Source organism: Leuresthes tenuis, unplaced genomic scaffold (genome assembly GCF_036924035.1).
Source record: "Leuresthes tenuis unplaced genomic scaffold, fLeuTen1.0.hap1 SCAF_13, whole genome shotgun sequence".
Classification (NCBI taxonomy): Eukaryota; Metazoa; Chordata; class Actinopteri; order Atheriniformes; family Atherinopsidae; genus Leuresthes; species Leuresthes tenuis.
In genome coordinates, this window is record NW_027325367.1 from 11,905,584 (window position 1) to 11,927,010 (window position 21,427).

General features: G+C 39.7%; 3 protein-coding genes across 4 annotated transcripts; all 3 read left to right on the forward strand.

Annotated features, from left to right (window-relative positions):
- The first annotated feature begins 138 nt into the window (after nt 1–138).
- Nucleotides 139–12,964, forward strand: LOC140266688 (structural maintenance of chromosomes protein 6). 2 transcript variants are annotated; one of them, XM_072361760.1, is made up of 27 exons: nt 139–209; nt 551–716; nt 908–1,043; nt 1,910–2,015; nt 2,271–2,407; nt 2,614–2,675; nt 2,848–2,928; nt 3,433–3,534; nt 3,684–3,803; nt 3,934–4,032; nt 4,152–4,298; nt 4,592–4,680; nt 4,823–4,987; nt 5,329–5,507; nt 6,215–6,416; nt 6,849–6,963; nt 7,280–7,440; nt 7,637–7,772; nt 8,138–8,218; nt 8,333–8,503; nt 9,248–9,385; nt 9,594–9,739; nt 10,405–10,530; nt 10,693–10,798; nt 11,114–11,266; nt 11,457–11,554; nt 12,637–12,964. In XM_072361760.1, exons 2-27 carry the CDS (start codon nt 588–590, stop codon nt 12,731–12,733), a joined length of 3,282 nt encoding a protein of 1,093 aa, XP_072217861.1. In that variant the 5' UTR covers nt 139–209; nt 551–587; the 3' UTR covers nt 12,734–12,964. The 2 variants fall into 2 exon arrangements, with proteins under 2 accessions (XP_072217861.1, XP_072217860.1); XM_072361759.1 differs by lacking the exon at nt 139–209 and having other exon boundaries at nt 542–716.
- Nucleotides 12,965–13,740: 776 nt separating this feature from the next.
- LOC140266874 (required for drug-induced death protein 1-like) lies at nt 13,741–16,609 on the forward strand. The gene is made up of 2 exons (XM_072361997.1): nt 13,741–14,280; nt 15,564–16,609. The coding sequence occupies exons 1-2, from the start codon at nt 13,975–13,977 to the stop codon at nt 15,699–15,701; spliced, it is 444 nt and encodes a 147-aa protein (XP_072218098.1). The 5' UTR covers nt 13,741–13,974; the 3' UTR covers nt 15,702–16,609.
- Nucleotides 16,610–16,700: 91 nt separating this feature from the next.
- tmem18 (transmembrane protein 18) lies at nt 16,701–19,663 on the forward strand. The gene is made up of 5 exons (XM_072362538.1): nt 16,701–16,877; nt 17,048–17,165; nt 17,948–18,002; nt 18,092–18,185; nt 18,312–19,663. Exons 1-5 carry the CDS (start codon nt 16,779–16,781, stop codon nt 18,408–18,410), a joined length of 465 nt encoding a protein of 154 aa, XP_072218639.1. The 5' UTR covers nt 16,701–16,778; the 3' UTR covers nt 18,411–19,663.
- The last annotated feature ends 1,764 nt before the right edge of the window (nt 19,664–21,427 follow it).

The following is a 21,427-nucleotide window of genomic DNA, read 5'->3' on the forward strand; positions in this document are numbered from 1 at the left end:
TATTTTATTTATTATTTATTTTATTATTAAATTTTTTATTATATTTTTTTTATTTTCATTTTTGCTATATCCAAAGTAAGTTGCATCAGTGTAATTGGTGAGTAGTATCGCTTATTCACGCGAGATTTCTACGAAAATAGCGCGGATTCGATCACAAGTATGGTCGTCTTCCGTATCAGCTGTGTTAGTGCGACTGCCTCATAAACAAGGTAAGAAGACAGACCGCAAGCTAAAGTATGAGTTCTTTTTTAGATACCCATAACGACGTGAAACGAGCCAGAACAAGCTCAGCCAACGTTTGAATTCACTTTCGAGCATGTCGCGATAATTACCAACTATGCTAGTTCAGTAACGGGGCTAATTTCATGTAAAGTTAGTGTCAGTTTATATAATCAAGGATTAGCTTGTTATTAGTGACTTGTAAGTCTTAATAAACGTTATCGTCGAAGGAAATGTTTGCAAGTTGCACTTTTGGGTTGATATTCGTTGTGTGAAGATCAGCCTAAGGCTTGGCTTTATGCTAACACTGATAGTGTTAGCTTTCTTTCAGTTTCGTTTTGCTTTAAAAGAAACGTTGGGTGCCCAAGATGTCTAAACGGAGAAGCACCTCTGTCAATGAAAACCCAAACAAACGAAGAAAATCCGCGGTGGAGGGTGATGAGGAGGAGGGAGCCGTTGCTGATAGTGACCAGGAAGACCATGCTTTGAATAAACGGGTATGTAATGTCATTGTCCTGCAGAAAGAAACGCTAGTTTGTTTGTTTTTTTGTATCTACTTGTACGTCGTATCGGTCAATTGTTGATTTCGATTACCTTAGAATGCGAAAGATTATAGACATTGGCCGTTCCTTTGTGTGTTACACAGTACCGTGCTGCAGTCATTGACATGTATCACACTTGCATTTAGTTTCAGTTAGCCGGTGATGTGGTTAGTGATGCTGGGATTGTGGAAAGCATCACTCTCAGAAACTTCATGTGTCACTCGCTGCTTGGTCCATTTGCCTTTGGTTCCAATGTCAACTTTGTTGTTGGCAACAATGGAAGTAAGTGTGCCTCCTCAACTGCCGGAATGATCAGATGATTTTTTTAAATGAAATTAACAGAACTGGTTTTGTTTTGAATAATTTCCAGCTTCTTTAATAAGTATATACTGTACCTACACTATGATCATGTCTCAGATTGCCCAGTTGAATATACACTTGTATTTATGGTTCATATCAATATCAAGCCATTGCAGGCTAATTTGATAAGCCTTTTTGTTTTTAACTGCACAGGGTGGTGGTTATCATTTTTGTTTTTTTTACGGTTGTTTGTCAGTTTTTATAGAAACAGTTGTAAAATGGAAAATATCTTTTGGAAATATTCTGTTATGAATTTAAAAAGAAAAACTATTTTAAGTTTTGCTAAGTTGAAAATGTAGGAATTACATATGGAAATTACTTTGTGACCTGTTAAGAGGCATACACTCGACTACAGTTTTCATAGCAGCATTATTTAGTTTTTATTTTCCTACCGTTTGATACCGGCCCTCACAGAAATTCACAAACAGTCAATTTAGTCTGTCCCTTGTCTGTTTCTGCCTCATACCACACATTGAACTCATTCTGCTCCGCTATCATCTACATCATAGTTTCCTCTGTAGATGTCCATCTTAAATTTATCTGATGATTGCGTGACTTTTCAGCCCTGTTGTCTTGAGTTATGCAGATGCATTTGCAATGAATGAAAAACTAAAATCCTGAACCTGAATGTTGGGTTAAAATTGTTGAATTTACATGAATCTAAGTAGAACTCTCTAATGTAGGTAAACTGTCTTTGTGTCATACTTGTTTTTGTTTTGTTTTTTTGTCTTCCCTGTACCTCTTGAAATATGAAAAACCTTTCTCTGTGTGCAAACCGCTTGTAACAGGTGGAAAGAGTGCCATTCTGACAGCTCTCATAGTTGCCTTGGGTGGGAATGCACAGGCTACAAACAGAGGATCGTCCCTCAAGGGGTTTGTGAAAGAAGGAGAAAGGTAAACATAACGGGAAATGCATTCTTTTGTGTCGTGTTGTTTCTCAGACAGGATTTTATTGACTTGTTAGATGAATAACACGACTACTTTGCTGACTTGCATTGCTTATTGAGAATGCAGCTGTTGTCTTTCCTTTTTTGAGATAGGAAGACTTTCAAGTCATTTAATGTAGAATTGTATGGTGTTTCTCTTTTGATCTCCTTCTTATAGTTTTGTTAAAGTTAATAGATTCACAGTGTATTCCTGTTCCCTCAGTTCGGCTGATGTATCGGTCACCCTGCGCAACAAAGGGCGGGATGCTTACAAACCTGAGGTGTATGGCCCCGCTATCATTATAGACCTGCGAATAACACGAGAGGGGTTGAGAACCTACAAACTCAGAAATAAATCAGGTAGGGCCATGAAGACGTATGGGCTTCTTCTTCTTCTTTTTTTTTTTTTTTTTTTTTTTTTTTTTTTTAACTCTTTTCAAAGAAACCCCCGGCACAGTTTGATACAACCAGTTGTAATACATTTTTGGTTGCATAACTCAAGCCTCATAGTTGTTTGTTACTTCTGATTGGCTAGGGATTAATAAATGTACTTTTCTCTCTTATAGGTCAGATTATTTCAACGAAAAAGGAAGAGCTTATTTGCATTCTGGACAATTTCAATATTCAGGTATGAGACATGTGGGTATTGTTTAAGCATGACTGATATGAAATCATATTGAGCCATTCCACATATGGTTGTTGTCCATATGTGTGACAGATGATCCACTATAGTGTATTGTAAGTGCAGAATAAACCAGTGTTACTTAGATTGTCTTACTTTTTTTTTTTTTCTTCCAAAGGTCAACAATCCCATATCAGTTCTCACTCAGGAGATGAGCAAATACTTCCTGCACTCCAAAGGAGAGGGGGACAAGTATAAGGTTTGTTTGAAGTTACTTGCCATGTTAAAATTTCTCCCCTGCTGCCTCCTGTGAGAATTCTTTATGGGTCTTTTTAGGTTTACAGTGAATGAATCACACCCATTTCTGTGGTCCTCTTCCTTATTCTATAAGTATATAAGTAGGCTTTGGGTGAAATATCTTGATGGTTTTTGATTAAATTGGCCAGACCATGAACTTTTTTTTTTGTTTTTTGGAGTGCTTACCCATAAATTGAAATTTTTGAGTTAAAAGTGAAAAATGCCATAGAATTTGAGGTCTCGGCCAGGGATAGAACAGCCACAGCTATTTGATGCTTTTTCTCCCCTCTATGCTCAACTGAGGTAGATAACATGGTAGACACAGCTTATTTATGAGCTTGTTAGCTTATGAGCTTGTTGTGTTATGAGCATGAAGCACTTTTTGTAATATGGATTTCATCTATAGATGAAAGCAGATTTCAAGCTGTTTTTTTTTTTTGTTTGTTTATTTTTTTTAATCCTGCAGTTTTTTATGAAAGCTACCCAACTGGAACAGATGAGAGAGGACTTTGTTTATATCAAAACCACGAAGCATGTAACAGAGGATAAAGTCGGGCAGCACAGTGAAGTATGGACTGGTTTCACTTTCCAAGTTACATTGATGCAGAATGATATCGACTCATTCACATAGCATTATTTATACCCATTTGCCTTAAAGTTGGTACACCTTTCAACCAAGCTTTATATGAACATGCATGTTGTTGTTGCTCTTAATAGTGCTTAAAAGACTTGAAGCGAAAGTACCTGGAGAAAGAGGACCGTTACAAGAACTTGGCATCGCTTGATGAAATGCACACCAAACTGGAGGAATTACAGAAACAGATGGCTTGGGCTTTGGTGAGAAATTCCTTTTAGTGGTCGACAATACCAACATGTTTCACTCTGTCCTCAGCACTTATGAAACTGTGTCAGTACAATAAAGGGTGAAAAGGTCATTTCAAATATTAATGTACATTAAATGTTGCAGGTGGCCGAGATGGAGAGGGACTTTGAGCCAACGAAGGAGAAGCTGCAGGCAGACAGACGTTCCACAGAGAAATATGATGAGAAAGTGGATGAATGGAAGGTATGACACATCTGTGGTATACTCATAACAGTATTTGCTTCTCTCTTGCAGCAAATGCTAATTATTTGATTTTCTTCTTCCTTTTTGATCATTTTTTCTTTTCTTATTTCGTCACACAGAATAAAGTTGAGCAAGCAGAGAAGAAATACAAGCAGATTCAGGAACAGCTGGAGGGGATCACCCAAGAAGTACAGGAGCTTCAGCCTAAATGTGCTGAACTCAAGGCAGAGGCCCAGAGACGTAACGGCCTTCTCAAGACCAGCGAGGTCAGTTCGATCAATGCATGGTCCACATGTTTGTGTTGTTTCTTTTGTGGGCACCTGGATCCAACAAATGGCCTGATGTAAGATGCTAAACTGACCAGAGTTTTGTCGACCAAATACATGTTTACCGCCAGTAGCGAAATAATAGTTATCCTGTATTTATACATCTGCATATACATAGCGTTTGGCATTTTTTAGTTTTTGGTGACGTATGGAAGATCATATATCAAAGATGCTTGTCATGCAACTCTGTCAATGGCCAATGTTTTAATCCTTCATTTTTGTGTGGGCCCCAGGTGACTGTCCACAGATGCAGAGCCAGCCTCAGGGACTTGGAAAAGGACAAAGTTCAGCTGTCCTCACGGATAAAAGATCTCAGACTGAGGTGTGTCTTCTTTTCATCTCCTTCTGTTCTCCATGTAGGTTAAGATTGCTCTCGTAGTTTTGTGCTGTCTTTTCTATGCCTTTTGGACTCCTTCCAGTGTTTTTTTTTTTTTTTTTTTTTAATCACCTATTCTTCCCTTTAGCATCAGTCAGACAACGGGTGCAGAAAGCCAGGCGAGGGCAGAGCGTGTGGAGCAGATCCAATCTGAGTTGGAAAACCTGAAACATCAGATTTCAACTCTCGGCCAGCAGATCGATCAGTATCAACACGCCAACAGCCGTGCCAAAGAAGAACAAGGAAAGATGAAGTAAGGAAATACTCTGCAAAAGGGGGATAAATCCTCTATTCATGGCTATGAAGTGTGGGTCTCTATGTGAATTCAATTTTTATTTCTTGATGTTCTTTTGAATATGTTAAGTCAGCAGAACTGTTGATTTCCTGTTCATCAATAATAAAATGTCTCCTCAGTAGGACCAGAGGAGTAGATCCTCTTAAAACAAGGCTTTGGTACACAGTTGGCTCATTGTGATTGCTGAATAAATCCAGTTCGAAAGGATTGATCCATACCTTGGTTTCACTCTATAGTACAAATATCTAAGATATAAATATTCTTTATCAAATCAAACTTTAACCTTCTTCTGTCTCCAGGAGAGAGTACGAAGTGCTCCAGAGGTCCATTGAAGCCAACAAAATAAACCTGAGGACAATGGAGAGTAGCCGATCTAACCGGCTTCGACGTTTTGGGGAGCAAATGCCTGCTCTGCTCGATTCCATCCAAGAAGCTCACAGAAGGCGTCAGTTCAAGCAAATACCCCGAGGACCTCTTGGTAAGACTCGGTACCCACTTTTTATGCACGTTTTGATCTTTTAGCACTCTTGACTACTGGAATTCACTTAACTCTGGTATCTGTCTGGGCTTCCTCTGTTGTCTTCATCTGATTCTTTATTGGGACAAAAAGAACGAACACATTACCCCTGTGGTTGCCACTCTGCACTGGCTCCTTGTTAGATTTTGATTGTAAAATCTTCCTGCTCACATTTAAAGCCTTAAATTAGCACCAAATACATCTCAGACTTATTTAGCAGGTATGTTCCCTCCTGACCAGTGAGATCTGCAGACAGTGCCCTGCTGCTACTACTCTCAGAACATAGCTTGTGACAAAATAAGATCAATCCTTTTCCATTAGAGCTCCCATCTTATTGAACTGTTCTCACAGCAACGTCAGGCACACCAAGTCTGTAACTACCTAGAAGTTTTTATTTATTAGTCATGTTATTACAGTTATTAGTTATTACAGAACACTTTGCTTGATAAATATGTTGTAAGATGTGTTCCTTCTCTTGTTGAAAGCTGAACAATGCCAACACCTTGGTGTAGTTCACTTTCTTTTTCATGAAGTGGTGTTTAACTCATATTTAGCTCTTTTCCAGTCTTCTTCCTCCTGAGCCAGAAGTCCAACATAGGAGCAACGTATGTGACAAAAAGAATTCCTCTTGCTTAATCTTTCTTCTCATATTTCCGTCCCTTCTATAGGTTACCTTATTAGTCTGAAGGACCCAGAGCAGGCCCTTGCTGTAGAAGTATGTCTTAAAGGCCAGCTGCAGGCTTTCACATGTGACAACTACGACGATGAGAAGGTGCTGCAGGGCCTCATGGCCAGAGCGTTTCCTGCAGGCCGTAGGCCTACTATTGTTACCAGCCCTTTCCTCCCACATGTCCACGATACAAGAAGGAGGTAAAGTCAGCCACATATTATACAAGAAATATAAACCTTTGTTTGAATTTTGATGATGTGGTTTTTAAAGCCTCCGACAAAGAAAAGATGCCTTTGGATAGAATCTGTTATTGTTATTTACAGGTCTCTACTGCAGCAACAAAAGGAATGATGACACTTTGTATTTAGCAATGTTTTAGTCGATACTGCAACACACAGACCAAAAGTGCCAATTTAAAGGGTTTAGAAATCCTTTATTTATTGTTCTGCAGGATTGGTTTGGAGATGCTCATCTTCTAAAGTATAACATGTTGTTAGAAAACATAGATTGATATTAGTTCAAGCCAAAGATAAATAGAGGTGAAAGTAAGACCAGATTCAATTAGCATGAAATGTAACTTTGACATTACAAAAAATGTTTATGAGATTTCTTTTTTTTGTCTCTCTTGTCAGGGGTGTGAATCACCCTGATTACCCCTCTGTATTTCAAGCTTTGGAAATTGAGGACCCAGTTGTGGCCAACTGCCTCATCGATCAAAAGGGCATAGAGAGTATTTTGCTCATAAAGGTAACATATAGTTGATGCTTTTTGTAACACTTAGTTCAAAAGATCAGCAAAGACCGATTAAATGTGTATTTTGTACTTAACCTTTTTATGGAAAATTCCACCTGAGATAATACTTTGAGGTTCATCCTGGTTTTACTTGGTAGGCTTCCAGGTCGTTGCGCACAGAGGGGTTTCTAAAAGTCTGAGAAAATGATTAACTTAACTGCCAAAAACATATTAATATCAAACTTATTGAATATTTTCTATACGCTATTTTTGAGTTCAAAGGGGATGTATTGATATGAATTTCGTTTTGTGCGTGCGTCTGTGTGTTTAGGATCGCACAGTGGCTCGAAGAGTGATGCAGGGCAGAAATCCGCCCATGAACTGTACCCAGGCCTTCTCTAAAGACGGCGATCAGATATTCAGTAACCGTAGTTACACTGCTGATCAGACCAGAGCAAAATATCTCTCAGGAGATGTTGAGGAGGAGATCAGGTGAGGGTCATGGTGTTTGAAAAAAAGATTTCCATGTGCATCATTTCTTTAAATATAACAACAGAATTAATTAGCTCCAGGTACTCTGATACAAAATGACTAATTTCATGGCATTCTACAGATAAAACTGTTTTTTTTGGTTGTTTTTAATGTTCTCAGTGTCAGTCAGTTTTTTCCGGGTCCTCTCTTGTCTCAGGCACCTAGGAAGGGAGCTGGAGAACCAGGAAGCTCAAGTAGCTCGTTTCAAACAACAAATGAAGAAATTGGACGAAGACATGAAACAAAACGATGGGCTGCTGAGAAGAGCTCACAATGAGCAAAAGACCACTAAAGTAACTGTCTATACTTCATCATTATTCACTTGTGTCTGCAGTGGATGCAAAGTTGAATTCACTTTGAAATTATGGTTAATTTAACCGCCAATGATACTGAGATGATATTACAGGACATAAAAGCTGATTCCCTTTGATAAATAGGGTTTCATTCATCTTTGAGAACAAGTTGCCCGTAAACCCATACTGTTTCTTTTCGCAACATTATGGCCATTTATATTAGTTACAAAAAGCCCAAATAAACAGTTTCAACATCAGTTGGAACATTGAAAAACAATGCTGCAGAATCATCAAATGGACACCTGTATCAAATTTGACTCTGATACTGAGATAATTTGCTAATGAATTTTGTATATTTGCTCTAGGACAAGGCCACAAAGTTGCAGCTTGAGCTGACAGACCTACAGAATGTGGAAGAGCCTCAGTCAGAGGACCTCAGGCCTCTGGTTTGTACAGATAATGTTGATATAATGTACTCCCACATGTGTTTACTGCTACAGATATACATAAGAGAAAGAAAGAAACTCATTGTAAATGTCTTCTAATCTGCGGTTTAACAGGAGGAGGAGCTGCAGGAGGTTATTGCAAAGATTTCAGCTAAGCGTGCCGAGTACGAGGAAGCAAAGACCCAGATGGCCGGCCTCAAGGCCGACTATGACGAGGCAGAGCAAGAATACAAGCAGCACAAAGAGCAAATCAACACCGTCGCTGAAGGAGCGGAGTCAGTCAAGGTAAATGCTGTTCCTTTTACAGTAAATAAATCTTACTGGTGGGGGGAAAAAAAACAACATTTTAGATGTTATAATCCTACATGAAGAACGAGAGGAAGCGTTGAATATATGCAAGCATTAAATCCAGATTATGGATACTGCAAATGCTTTAAATGGAGACTATAGTTTATAGAAGAGAAAAGGATGAGCATGAAAGCTTTAACTGACGACAGATGATGTTTGCATATGATTTCCCTGCCAAATAAATAAGGCTGGGCCTCAATGTTCAATTTGGATATTCCATTTGCTAAATAAATTCTTGATTTTATTTAGCTATGGGCTTTGTTCTATTTAAACACCTGGTGACAACTTTGTAGACAGACGGTTTACTGTACCATCCCACCAAAGCTGGTAGGCACACGTCTCTGCTCATCTACTCTGTGCGGCCTGTGGAACAGATCCATAAGCAAACAGCACTGTGCCGCAGGTGTTTGCATACATGCTGTGTATTTCTTGTGATTACTCAGACAGGCTATGCAGTGTGTGAGAGAGAAAAAGGAAGACGACATCATACCTTTATGTGAGCAAATTATTTTGGATGTGAAAACAAGCAAACTGGTGTCATAGTTATAGCGTACTTAAACTTTCATGCATCTCTGTCATTTGGTCATTTCAGTTCTGTTTAGAGTTCTCATCGCGTGTCAGCTTCCAGGTGATGTTCGTCAGATTATGTGTTTTATCCTCGACTGCTTTGTCCCACCACAGGATGATCTAAATAAAACCGACCAGGAGGTGATGAAGTGCAAACACCACAAGAAACATTATGATGAGAAACGCAGTGCCCATCTCCGCAACATCCAGACTCTTGAAGCACAACTAAAAATAAAGGAGGAGGAACTGGAGGTATGTCAGATTTCTACTGAGGAGTATGTGTTTTATCTTAAGACCATCCCTTAGCTAAACCAATTTTAGATTCTGCCATGTTGGGATCTATCAGCAAGGTTCATTTTGATATTAAGCCTTTGTAATTAAGATTTAACTGTTTATCCAAGCTGGAGGTTGAACACCTTAAAGTTTAAAAATGAATGCTTCCTCTCACTTTTTGATCCAGGCGTCTGTGGCTAAGGCCACTAAGATCTTTCCGGAACGTATTGAAGTCCGCCGATCAGCCAAGAGTCTGGACAGTGAGATTAACCGCCTCAAAGTGAAGATCACTACTCAACAGGAGCAACAGGGGGACCGGGAGGAGATCGTCAGGTATTTTGCTTTGAGTCTAGCATCTGTTAATGAGCATATTGGACTAGGGCTGGGTGGTATACTAACGTCTTCATTTGTACAGCTATTTTTATTCAAAGAATGTATGAAATTTTCCAGTACCATTGATACCAGTATAATTTAAAGCTGTCTTTGTACTCTGTAAAGTCATCTGGGAGTATTTATCCTTATGCACAGGCCCACTCCCACCCTTCTCTCTGGTTTGAGCCACAAACTGAGCTGCACTTGATTGTAAATGCTCCTCAATGTTGCCAAGTTAGTGATTCAATTAAAAAATACTTTTTTTTTTTTTTTTTTTTAAAAGCAGCCATGTAGTTAAAAAGTTCTGAGAAGATTTGGAAGGGTTTTTACAGTTATAGTAATGTAAGTTATAGTAACTAGTTATATCACATCATTTTATATAATAATTCAAAGTGCTTTCTTATGAAATACAGGTATAAATTGTCACCATTCAGCCAAGAAATACAGGGATTTGAATGTTGGTTCCTATTGTTCAGCCGTATGTGTGGAAATATTTTAAAGGTTCCTGCCAGGAAACACTGCCATGTACATTTTTTAAATTTTTCTGTGTCAAATGAAGCACTTCCACCACACCAAATATCAAATGGTTCTCTCACCTTATTCACGCTTCTCTTTGTTACATCAAGGCAGTACCAAGAGGCGATGGAGAACTACAAGAACATGTCGCAACAAATGAAGAACCTTAACAGTTTCATCAAGAGCTTGGACAGTGTCATGAACCACCGACTCCAGGTCTACGCTGACCTGAGGAGGTAAGTGCTGAACCTTAAGCTCGTGTAGCAGCGGTGCGCCACAAATTTATGTGTACTGAAGTTGACGAACTCTTCTTGAAAATTAGGAAGAGGAATTAAGTATTTTTTTCCCCTGTAAACCTGCAAAAGTAATAATTTTGTTCCTTTTCCCTGTTGTTGAAGGTTCCTCTCAGCCCGCTGTAAATACTATTTTAATAGCATGTTGGCTCAGAGAGCTTACAGTGGAAGTATGACCTTTGACCACAAGAATGAAACCCTCTCCATCTCAGTAAGAACATTTTATTCATCAGAGTGCACTTCACACTCATTTTTCCATTCCTAATGTACAAAAATTAACTATGAATATCATTCATTCTCATTTATATAGTTAATAGAAGCAGTGAAAACAGATTTGCTGCCCGTTTACTCTTGGTGGGAGTTTTTTTTATAAACATTTTAATGTGTAAAATGCTGAATCACCTAAGATTTTTAGTAAATTAGATCCTCCTGCTGTTCACATGGTCATTCAATCATAAGTCATATGTTCCCAGACTTGATTTATTGTTCAAGACCTAACAGTGTTTGCTTTTCCAATCCTGTTTAGGTGCAGCCAGGCCAAGAAAACACGGCTGACCTGAGCGACATGCGGTCTCTGTCTGGAGGCGAGCGCTCCTTCTCCACTGTTTGTTTTGTCCTCTCTCTTTGGGCCATCACAGAGGCGCCTTTCCGCTGTCTTGACGAATTTGATGTTTACATGGTAACGACAGTTTTATTGATGTTTTATGTTTGGATGTAGATGCATGCTGAAGGTCCAAATTGCAATCTGAGATAGTCATCAGAAATCACAAATAGACTTGAGAAAAGGGAAGAAGATGTCATGCGCACTGTCTCCGTATACTTGGCTGTATTTAAAGGTAATGATGTCCCTGATTCTTTGTTTTTCTTAGGACATGGTGAACAGGAGGATATCTATGGACATGATGCTGAAGGTGGCTGCTGGTCAGCACTACCGACAGTTCATCTTCCTCACCCCACAAAACATGAGGTAACCACTGACGTAACATCTGTTTATTTATCCGTGTATCAAGGCAGATGGACCACCCAGATGTGTTTTATTGTTTCAAGTACTGTATATTCATATGAGTAAATCTGATTTACTGACTCTGATGGACTAAGCCATTCAGGGTTAAAGGTTGTGTGACTTCACTGTGCTTGGCTTCTTTTAAGAGCACCATCCACTAGGACTCTGGGAATGTCTTGATTCAAAGATGCATCTTGATGCAGACGTGAGCAATTGTGCATTGATGCATTGACAGGACTTAATCAGCCTACACAAAGTTATTTACAGTTGTTATTTGGTCATTCAAACGCACCGAATATTTATAAAACGGATATCTAGTCACGCACCAGATTTTAGGAACTTACCAGGAATAAATTAACTGGATGACACACACGTTGCATGTGATATCTGACTTGCAAAAATGCAGTTCTTTAGAAATACAACTGATATGAGGAACCGCATGAGCTGTTTTCACCCTTGACTTCTTTCTGCAACTTCAAGATGAATCGTGAACCCAAATAATCAGATGAGAGCTATCAAGGCGCTGTCAAGTTTGTGCCCAAAACTCTGAGAAATTGAAGAAAATCACCAAATCCGTTGGCACTTTCATATCTGAGCATCTATAGACTCGTTTGGCCATAGAGTAGCGTGGGTTACGCCAGCTGTTGAAAACCTCGGAGCCATGGTGTAAGCTCCCAGCACAAACGTCACTTTACAGAAACGGCTACATCAGCACTCTACAGTCAAAACTACAGCCCAGGCACAGGATTTGGTCGGTAAAGATCGTTGACTGCTAGCAGCCATTGCCTGTGATTAATCAGCTTTGTCTAATAATATACCATGTGAATAACTTTCCAATCCATGCAGCATGTCATCCCAATGCTTTTTGGGGATTTGGTTGTCTGGTTATACAGTCATTTGAGGATGCAAGACATTCAGATGCATCTTTACTTGAAATTAATTCTTACCAGTTGAATTCATTTCTTGAGCAAAGATTCATAGCTTTATTGTCCACACAACCTAAAAAAGCACATTCACATCCTCTCTTTTTTTTTTTTTCCCTCCAGTTCTCTTCCAGTGAGCAAAATCATTCGCATCCTCCGTCTCAAAGATCCAGATCGCGGACAAAACGACTCTCAAAGACGTCAAAATGAGGTCCAGTAATATCCAAGTGTACCATTAAATGAGGTGATAAGACTTTGCGATGGTGACGACTGTTTTTAGGGGACCGCTTTGACGTTGAATAGATTCAGCCACATGTTCTTCACTTAATAAGCGCACTAAAGTTCCAAGGAAGGTTTACTATGGTCAGGTGTTTTGTTTTGTATGTGTGTTAAATGTGTGGAATTGTTCAACTGAATGCGGTTACAAATAAAATATTGTAATCATTAGCAAGCACTGGTCTGAGAAGTGTTTTTAGCTTTTGCCCACTTGCGGAAAGCTTCTACGAACTTTCGACAACTCCACCCAAAAGTGAGCCTTCCCTCCTGCTTCTTACATAGGTTCCTTTTAGTAAAATTATCTCACAATGTATCAAAGATTAGAGAAGTTTAATTTTGCATTACAACAAGTTTTATCAAACAAGACTGATGAAGTGTATGAAGTCATACTAACAGGGGCATCGCTGCCAAACTGCCAGTAAATGGATGAGTCTGGTACGGAGGATCATGGTGAATTGTGGGATACACTTGGCTCTGAATGCTTTTTGGAAGGTTCTTCCTCTTCTGTGCTGCCCTCAAAGCTTCCTCTTCCTGTTTGCGTTGCACGTTGGCCATCTTTTTGGAGACCGACAGAGGAGAGGCCCATTGGAGAGCAGAAATTAGTCAGTGGCAAGAAAGAATTCTGACTGGTGTGTGAAGGTGCATTAAAAGTCCCCGCTGCCTGTCCTGCGTCCTCCACAGCACAAATCAGCATACGAATACTACAGTGTCCTACGGTTCATGAATTTTTCCATGACAGGATGTGACATTTGTGTTGGCGGTTGGGCACAAGAGCCCTCACAGGGAAGGAACCACAAAAGCATACATTACTTCTAACCACGGGTCATTTCTTGGGTGAATAAGTACACATTAAGTGCAATGTGTGTTGCAAGTGGCATTGTGAAGGTTCTCTTTACTGTTTATAGCCACAGTTGAGTTTCCTGGGACAGGCCCACTCTGTCCTCAGCTTTACACCTCATCCACTAACCCTGACATTCCACTTCAAATCCTGAGCCCTTCTGAGGTCAGCCCAGTGAGGAGGAAGGATTTGCACCTTTAAGGGCTCTGTGCCAAATCCCCCACACAAATCAGACCGGTGGAATGCATTTCCACTCATGCACATAACGCCTGTCGACAACATACCTGACCTCCTGAGAAAACTGGCGCCTTTGAATGCATCTCTGCAAACCGCAGTAAGAATTTAAGATGAAGCCCAAATCTCTTCCATCAAGGCTGTTTGACAGGAATTCAGGAGCATCGTCAGGTGAGACTTTAAGTGGCCGTGCTGCAAAGTATCAACGACATGTTGATTGTGCAGATCACTCAGAGAGGCTTGATCAGCCTCCCAATGATGATGGCCAGCAATCTTCTGAGCACAGCGGGCAAAATGAGAAGTGGCCCAGAGAAATGCATTTTGCTTTTGCGCAAGAGAAGTATGAGCTACTGATAGATGATGAAGCAAAAGAAGAGAAGAAAAAAAGGAAGAAAGAGAGCTACAAAAAAGTAAAGAAGGTTGGTGTTCCTCTTATTTGTATCGAACACACTCATGTGTGTGTGTGCGCCCTTAAAAATGTAATTTTTTTTCTGCTGTTTTGTCAGTGTGGGTGTATTAATGTGTTTTCATTATGGCAAAACCCAGCGCCGGTTCATCTCTGCATGGTGGCATAAACTCTGGGCTCATGTTGACCTGGTCACACTAAGGCCAGAGATTATGCCCACTTAAGTTGTTTTAAGCTTCATATGTGTGGTCTCTGCTGCAGAGGAGACAACTCGGAGAGAGGGAACTTAAAGCCCTGTCCTCAGTCATTAATTGCTGGGTGTATCTTTGTTGGGCTGCTCTTCCCTGTTAATGACTCTTTAATTTTTGAGAAATGCTATTACATCAGCGGTCTGTTTACTACATCCCCTTTGATATGTGGCAAATGTATTTACACTGCTTAATATTATGTTGATGATTCAAAGTTAATACTGAACAAAAGTCTTTATTCAAACTGGCGACATTTCATATGATCTGATCAAGTTGAACCAAGATGATGAAAATATTCACCTTCACTTCAAAGATTAGGAATTGTACCTTGTTAAAGTTTCTCACTCCAGAGGCTCGGAGTCCTATTAAGAAGGAAGACCCAACAAATGGCAGGACATGCCTATCAGACTGAATCTAATTCAGCTCTCACCAATTACTGAAATGTGTAACACAGTGTAGAGTATAAAGTCATGAAAAGGCGAAACCCCTTACAGTTTCTGAGATAATAAACTGATTCATAAGCAATGTTAAGTGATTTATAAAGAAATATGAGATATAGGAATACTAGATTACTAAGGCAGCAGTAACTAGGTACAATTAGATACGTTTATCTGTTCATTTACATGTCAAATCTAAAATGAGGATTGCCTGCATATATGTACAATCTTATGGTCAATTTAACTAGTAGACAGTTTACATACTTTGAGAGATTAGGTCTTGTTAAACATCTGACTTCCTGTTTCCGCAGCAGGCCTTTCCTCTGTCCTTTCCTGTGTTGAGCACACAAGACAATGGACTCCACATGACTTCTGGATTTATGTTTAAGGCAGGAGCAGAGTGTTCCTCTCCTACTGTGCTTTTGTTCTGTACCAACTCGTATTTAGCCTTGAAATCATGTCCTGCCTCAGATCTTAATATTATTCTGACCTGGTTCTTCTGAACTCACTGGAAGCTCACGCAGGATTTATCATCTGAATGCTTTGGGACTGAATATGATTGTGACTTTAGTGTGTGGGGCAACAATTTAACAATTCTCCTCTTCTTTTAGAATGTCAGAAAGGCGCTGCGCTCCACCTGGAAGTGTCTAAAGCTCGGTTTGTACAATTTTGCCTTCGGTTACTCTACTCCTGTGACAATAGCTGCTGCTTTTGTCCCTGACTTTCACCCCAGCAGAAACAGGACCTGAACTTAACTGAACTGAGCTGAGCTGCGTGGATCTCCTCCAGCCTTGCTGTATATATATTTATATATACACACATATGTAAACCAAGGACCCTGACCAAAGATTTTTATGTCTATAAAGTTTGTGTATTTGAAATAACATTGTAACACAGTATGGCTTCAAAGGTTTTAAAGTTATCTTTGTCAAATATTGGAAATGCTCCAGTGTTATCGATATGTTCTCTATATGTATTCTCATCTCGTCTTTTATTAATCGCATTTGATATTTGTCTGTTGTGATAGTATATGTTCTCATGCCTTCCATGGGGGAAAAAAAAAAGACATCTGCATCTATATGGGGCTAAGATCGTAGAAATAGAGACATATTGTATAAAGATTCAGCAGCAACTCTCCATGTTGTTAATGCACTCTCTAACCATTAGCTTACACTGAGAAATCCACAAGTGACTTATTTCACTTTGAGAATGGCCTTCATCAGGCATCTGGGTGGGCTGTGCATGTGTGCAGAGGGATAATGTGCATGTGGCACCTGCAGCAGGACTGCAATGAGTCTATGAAATGCGTCTTTAGATGAAAATGACTTGAGAGATTCTTGTTGAAGATGTCTGAAAGACAACAAGGAAGTTAATTTCAGTGAACGACTGGAAAAATAAAGACCTGCACAGTGCAAAGGGAACTAGGAGTTTCATCGCAAAAAGCAACTTATTTGCTGACCTCTAAAGTGTTTGATATGATTTGGGGAATTTCTGTAAGTTTGATTATTTGCAAAGATTTTGGAAGTACTGATTTCTGTAAGATGGCATGTAATAAAAATTAGTTAAAATTTTTATCTGATGTATGTTAGCATAGATCAAATATATGAAACAGAAAAGCAATAAAATGGAAAACAGTTTGAGCTTGTGTATTTTACAATTGTGCACTTTTTCATTTACTTTTTTTTTTATTAATGAGTGACTTTATGCTTGGAGAGACACGATTGGTCTCTTCTCTGACGTCATTATTGTGCGACTTCCGCAATTCTTCATTGTTTACGTTACACTTAGTGAAGCTACAGCCTTACGCGGTCCGTTTTGGTGTTTTTATGACGATGACAGACCAGAAAGTAGACAATATCAGCTCGATTCCCATCGATGGATACAGCAATTTGAGGATAACGTCGATATGGACGTTTCTCATGTCTGTAAGTAAATATTTTTCCTCCCATTTGAGAGGCTGGCAAGCTTAGCTTACCTGTTAGCTCTCACATCTAATAGACCACATGACTTTTGAGGGGTTTGATAATAAACGTTGCGTTTATTTTGTTCAGTAAGCAGTTCTGCTAACAGCTGCATCTGTTTTTGCGGTTTGCAGGTGCAGTGGTCAGAGTCTTGGCTTATCGGGCTCTTGGTGTTTCACGTTGTGTGTTTGTTCCTGACTGCGGTGACCTGCAAATACTACAGAGCTCAGATCTGTCATTTCCTGCTCATAGGTACGTGTATCAGAGCATGCCAGCAATTATCAGCGTAGCAAGGACTTGTTTTAAGAATGCTCAGAAAATCCGAAGTACACCTTGATTATGGGCAGTTTGCGAGAAATAATTCAAGTGTGCAGCATCTGTCACTGCAACTCATTTCAACCTTCCCATTATGCTGTATGTGACAACTTGCAGAGCGAATCACATGTCCCAAACACACGAGCAGAAAGGCTTTCTTAGTTACTAGTTTGATAAGGAAGTTTATTAAAAAAATAGCAATAATGCGCTGCATGCTTGTACTCTTAATGCGCACATTGAATGGATGCAGGATTTTAAACAGAGGAAAAAGTGACGTGATCATTGTTGAACTTTCTAGCAATTTATTTAATTGACTACTTTGCAACTTAGTATGAAATGACATTCAAATCACTTTTATCTGAAAAATGGAAAACCATTTGTATCTGTTGTATCAGTGTGTTTTGCAAAGGTTCAGGACACCGCACATCTTTAGGCCCCTCAAGCATATTATTATTTGGCCTGTTGACCACCATTTAATTTAAAAAAAGATACTACTTAATAGTAAAGGCTGATAAATACAGATGAGCTCAAAGCCTGACTTTTAGCAGATTGGGTGTCAGTTATTCCTGAATAACTTGTTTAGATTTGTTCAACAAAAGCTAATCTCAAAGATAAATGATCAGATACCTGCATGAAAGCGGGAAGGTAATTATATATTAGTGCATATTACCATTCTGAACTTTTCATTGTTAACCAGCCGATGTTACTTCTCTCCACAGTCGGCCTGGTTTATAGCGCTGAATATCTTAATGAGTTGGCCGCCATGAACTGGAGGTAAGAAATCCGTTCACATGTATTTTTGTTGTATGATGTGTATCAAGTAATGTAGTTAAGATAACTTTTTTTTTTATTATTGTTTGCAGGTACTTTTCTAATTTCCAGTATTTTGACTCCAAAGGCATGTTCATATCACTGGTCTACTCGATTCCACTTCTGCTCAATGCAGTCATTATTGTGGTACGTTTCCATCTTTATCCTCCAACTTTATCACATCAAATGAAATGTCAGAAACACTCGCACACAGCAGGTGTGTGCAGAGTGAACACCAACTCATGTGTACGTCCTCGTGTTCCTCTCTGACAGATGGTGTGGGTGTACAGGACCTTTTCCACCATGACTGAACTGAAGACACTGCAGCTAAAGAGAAAAGCTCGCCGAGAAAAACGAGAAAAGAGTGACTGAGCCTTCTACCTATGTCCATACATGGGCTTCGCTTGAAGGAATTTAGAACCTCTCCTCTGCTAATCCTGAATTTTGGAAAAGCAAAGCAAATTCCTTCTTATGACTTTAAAAGGATTGTTTTCTGGAGTCGATAATGTTAGGAATGGATGTCTTTTTCTGGTGGTGGCTGTTGAAAGATGCTGGAGTAGCACTGTGAAGACCAAAGGACACATACTGTTTTGTATTTGAAGTTACTTTAAAGTGTGCAAGATATAGAACTTTCTTTGATAAATTTTATGTTGCTGTTGATTCCAAGGCCCTGAGTTTTGTTTTGAAACTGTAAAAAACAAAAAAAAACAGCAGCACTTAAACCACGGAGAGAAGAAGTAACATTTTGCCCTGACATGTCAGACATGAGCATAGCATAGAGCCAAAGCATAGAGCTGGTAGGACATCTTGCAAAATCAAAACCGCGGAAGTTGCTGTGTTTTGGTCTCCAGCACAATGATGATTGATGAGGCTCCATAAAAATCCATGATTGCTCTTTTTATGTCGCTACACTGTCGTGTGTAAGTATTCGTAACATCCACAAGTGAAACAAATGCTTTTATAATGATTATACTTCACACAATACATTTGTTTTCAGCTCTTGAGCAGGGTACATCTAGTTCACTGCATCTCACAGCAAATCCAGTAGGCGCTCCTTTTGGCCCTCTAACATGACCTGACAGTATGTCCCCAGGCACCGCAGGTCCCTGCAAGGTGGGATGTTTCATGAATGCCCTCTCTGTGTGTCAGGATCCAATCCTCCATAGCTCTCTGTACGCACTCTGCGGAACTCCAACCAGCCACTATCCAGCTCTAAACTGTGATCCCTCTTCCTCTGGGGTAGGAAGAGCCAGTGAATTTCTTCTCAAGTCCTCTCTTTGTACATTTACAGCTGTCCTCCGAGACAGCAGCATCCCCCGTTGTCACAGAGGAGGCAAGAAAAGGCTTGTGCGCGGACACAATACTGGCTTTACAGTGGATGGTTTTTTGAAAAAAATGAATTTGTTGATGTAGAATCACAAGTTTCTTTTTGCACCAAACTATTTTCTCTCTTCTAAAGCCATGGCGCCTTCATCAGCCACAATGTAAATCAACTCTAGCTGTTTGGTTGGGGCACGAGTCTGAGATACTGAGATTGTCAGTAGTGTAAATGTATCCGTTGAACTGTTGAAAAGAAATTGCCATGGCAGTACAGAATTAAAATTGCTACCGGTCTGCAAATGTTATTTGTTTATTATTTTACTTATTTCTAAGCAACGTATAAAGCTATCTTTATTCCTTCAGAGAAATTCCCTGCGTGAGAATGATGGTGCTCCACTAGACGGCAGCATGGGCTAAATGACGTGAGACCTGCAGCTGTCTATACCTTGGGAGACTTTTCCCTCAACTCGCACTCCATATTTCACTTGTTATCTCTGTCGGGATTTGACAGCTTACCCCAACCGCGCTGCTGTTTTTATTTTATCTATATCGCTCCTTATTTGTTTTTTCAGATGAATCTGATATACGTTTGCATACTTTGCCTACATTCATCTGTCAGGATGCATTAAGTGTGAACGTGGGCGATTGGACTGCAGTCACTGGAAGTTATCAAGTAGGACTGGGAGGAAGAGGAATGGGTGTGTTGTTTGGTTGAAGGTGGTGATGTGAGTGTGTGGAGACTCAAGTCTCTATCTCGTGCGTAGGAGGCTCCTCCTTGACAGCTAAAAAAAATAGATCACCCCCAAAGACATTAGGCCTGTAAAGCTTGCACTCTAACCTCTCTTTGGTGCACAAGAGCAGGTGTTAAACACACACAGACGTTGCGTGTGTACCACACAAGCATGTGTCACCACTTTTTTTACGGACATCTCAACTGATGCAAACAGCTCAACTTCTCCGAAACATAAGGTATGCATAAGTGAAAGATTATAAAAGCACCCACCCAAGTTTGAGCGGGCTGTTTTCCTCTCTTCACCTAAAGACTGGTGTGAGTTTGTGTGAAACGGCCAAACTCACCAGTTCATGTATCACAAACATGGCTGCTTTTCGTTTTTGTCATGTAGAGCAGGGCGTTGCACGACATCTAGTCAGCTGCAGTCCTGAGGGTGAAAACACTTTGGATGAAAGAGAAAACACCTGTTATAAGGAGGTGTGCAAAGAGGACCGCAGTATTCACGAGGTAGAGTTGTGGAGTGCAATATAGAGCACAGGATGTACTGGACTTTGAGTCAAATCGGTTACAAGATTCAAATAATATAAATTAGATTTAGTTTGATTTAGAATTTAGATCTACAAGTTGCTCAAATGAAGGGAGGAGAAGCGTACAAAATAGTCCCGATTTCTGGCATGAGATGTCAATGAAAGGGTAGGAATTTTTCATGAACATCCATCGTGCCATGTGTCAAAAGCACTCCTGGAAAAAAGCAACCCTGACCCTTGCTAAGCATTTCCAGACCATTTTAGAAAGATAATTGATTCTAGGCTAATCAAAAGCAAAGGAGAGTTTGCTATGACATTACTGATAAGATGGGCACTAAATGTAGTAAGTTGTTGTCAGAGAAAATATTTAACAGTGCAAATGTTTTAATGGAGCATTAAGAAACGTTTAGGGGAGCCTTGCCCAGAAAATGACATGCTTATCAAAGATTAATCATATGACATGTGAGTCATGGCTAGGTTCACACAGGTTTTGTGAAGTCAAAACTTTATGGGGGGGAGGGGGCTGAAGCATTTAGTTATAAAAACCACATGTTACGTGTGTGATTGACTGTATAAACCTGTATAATTTGATAAGAGCATCATATTCATCAGGTAACATGTTGATGGTTGTTTGATGTAAACACAGTGCAATATTCTTACCCAAGAACTGATTTCACTTTCTACATCTAAACTTCAAATGTTTTCTTCATACCGCCTTTTTTCCAAAATCAGTCAGGCGTACATTAACACCTCCAGTTGAAATGAAGAGCTGCGGATTCATATCAAGTTAGTCTACACAACAGACTTCA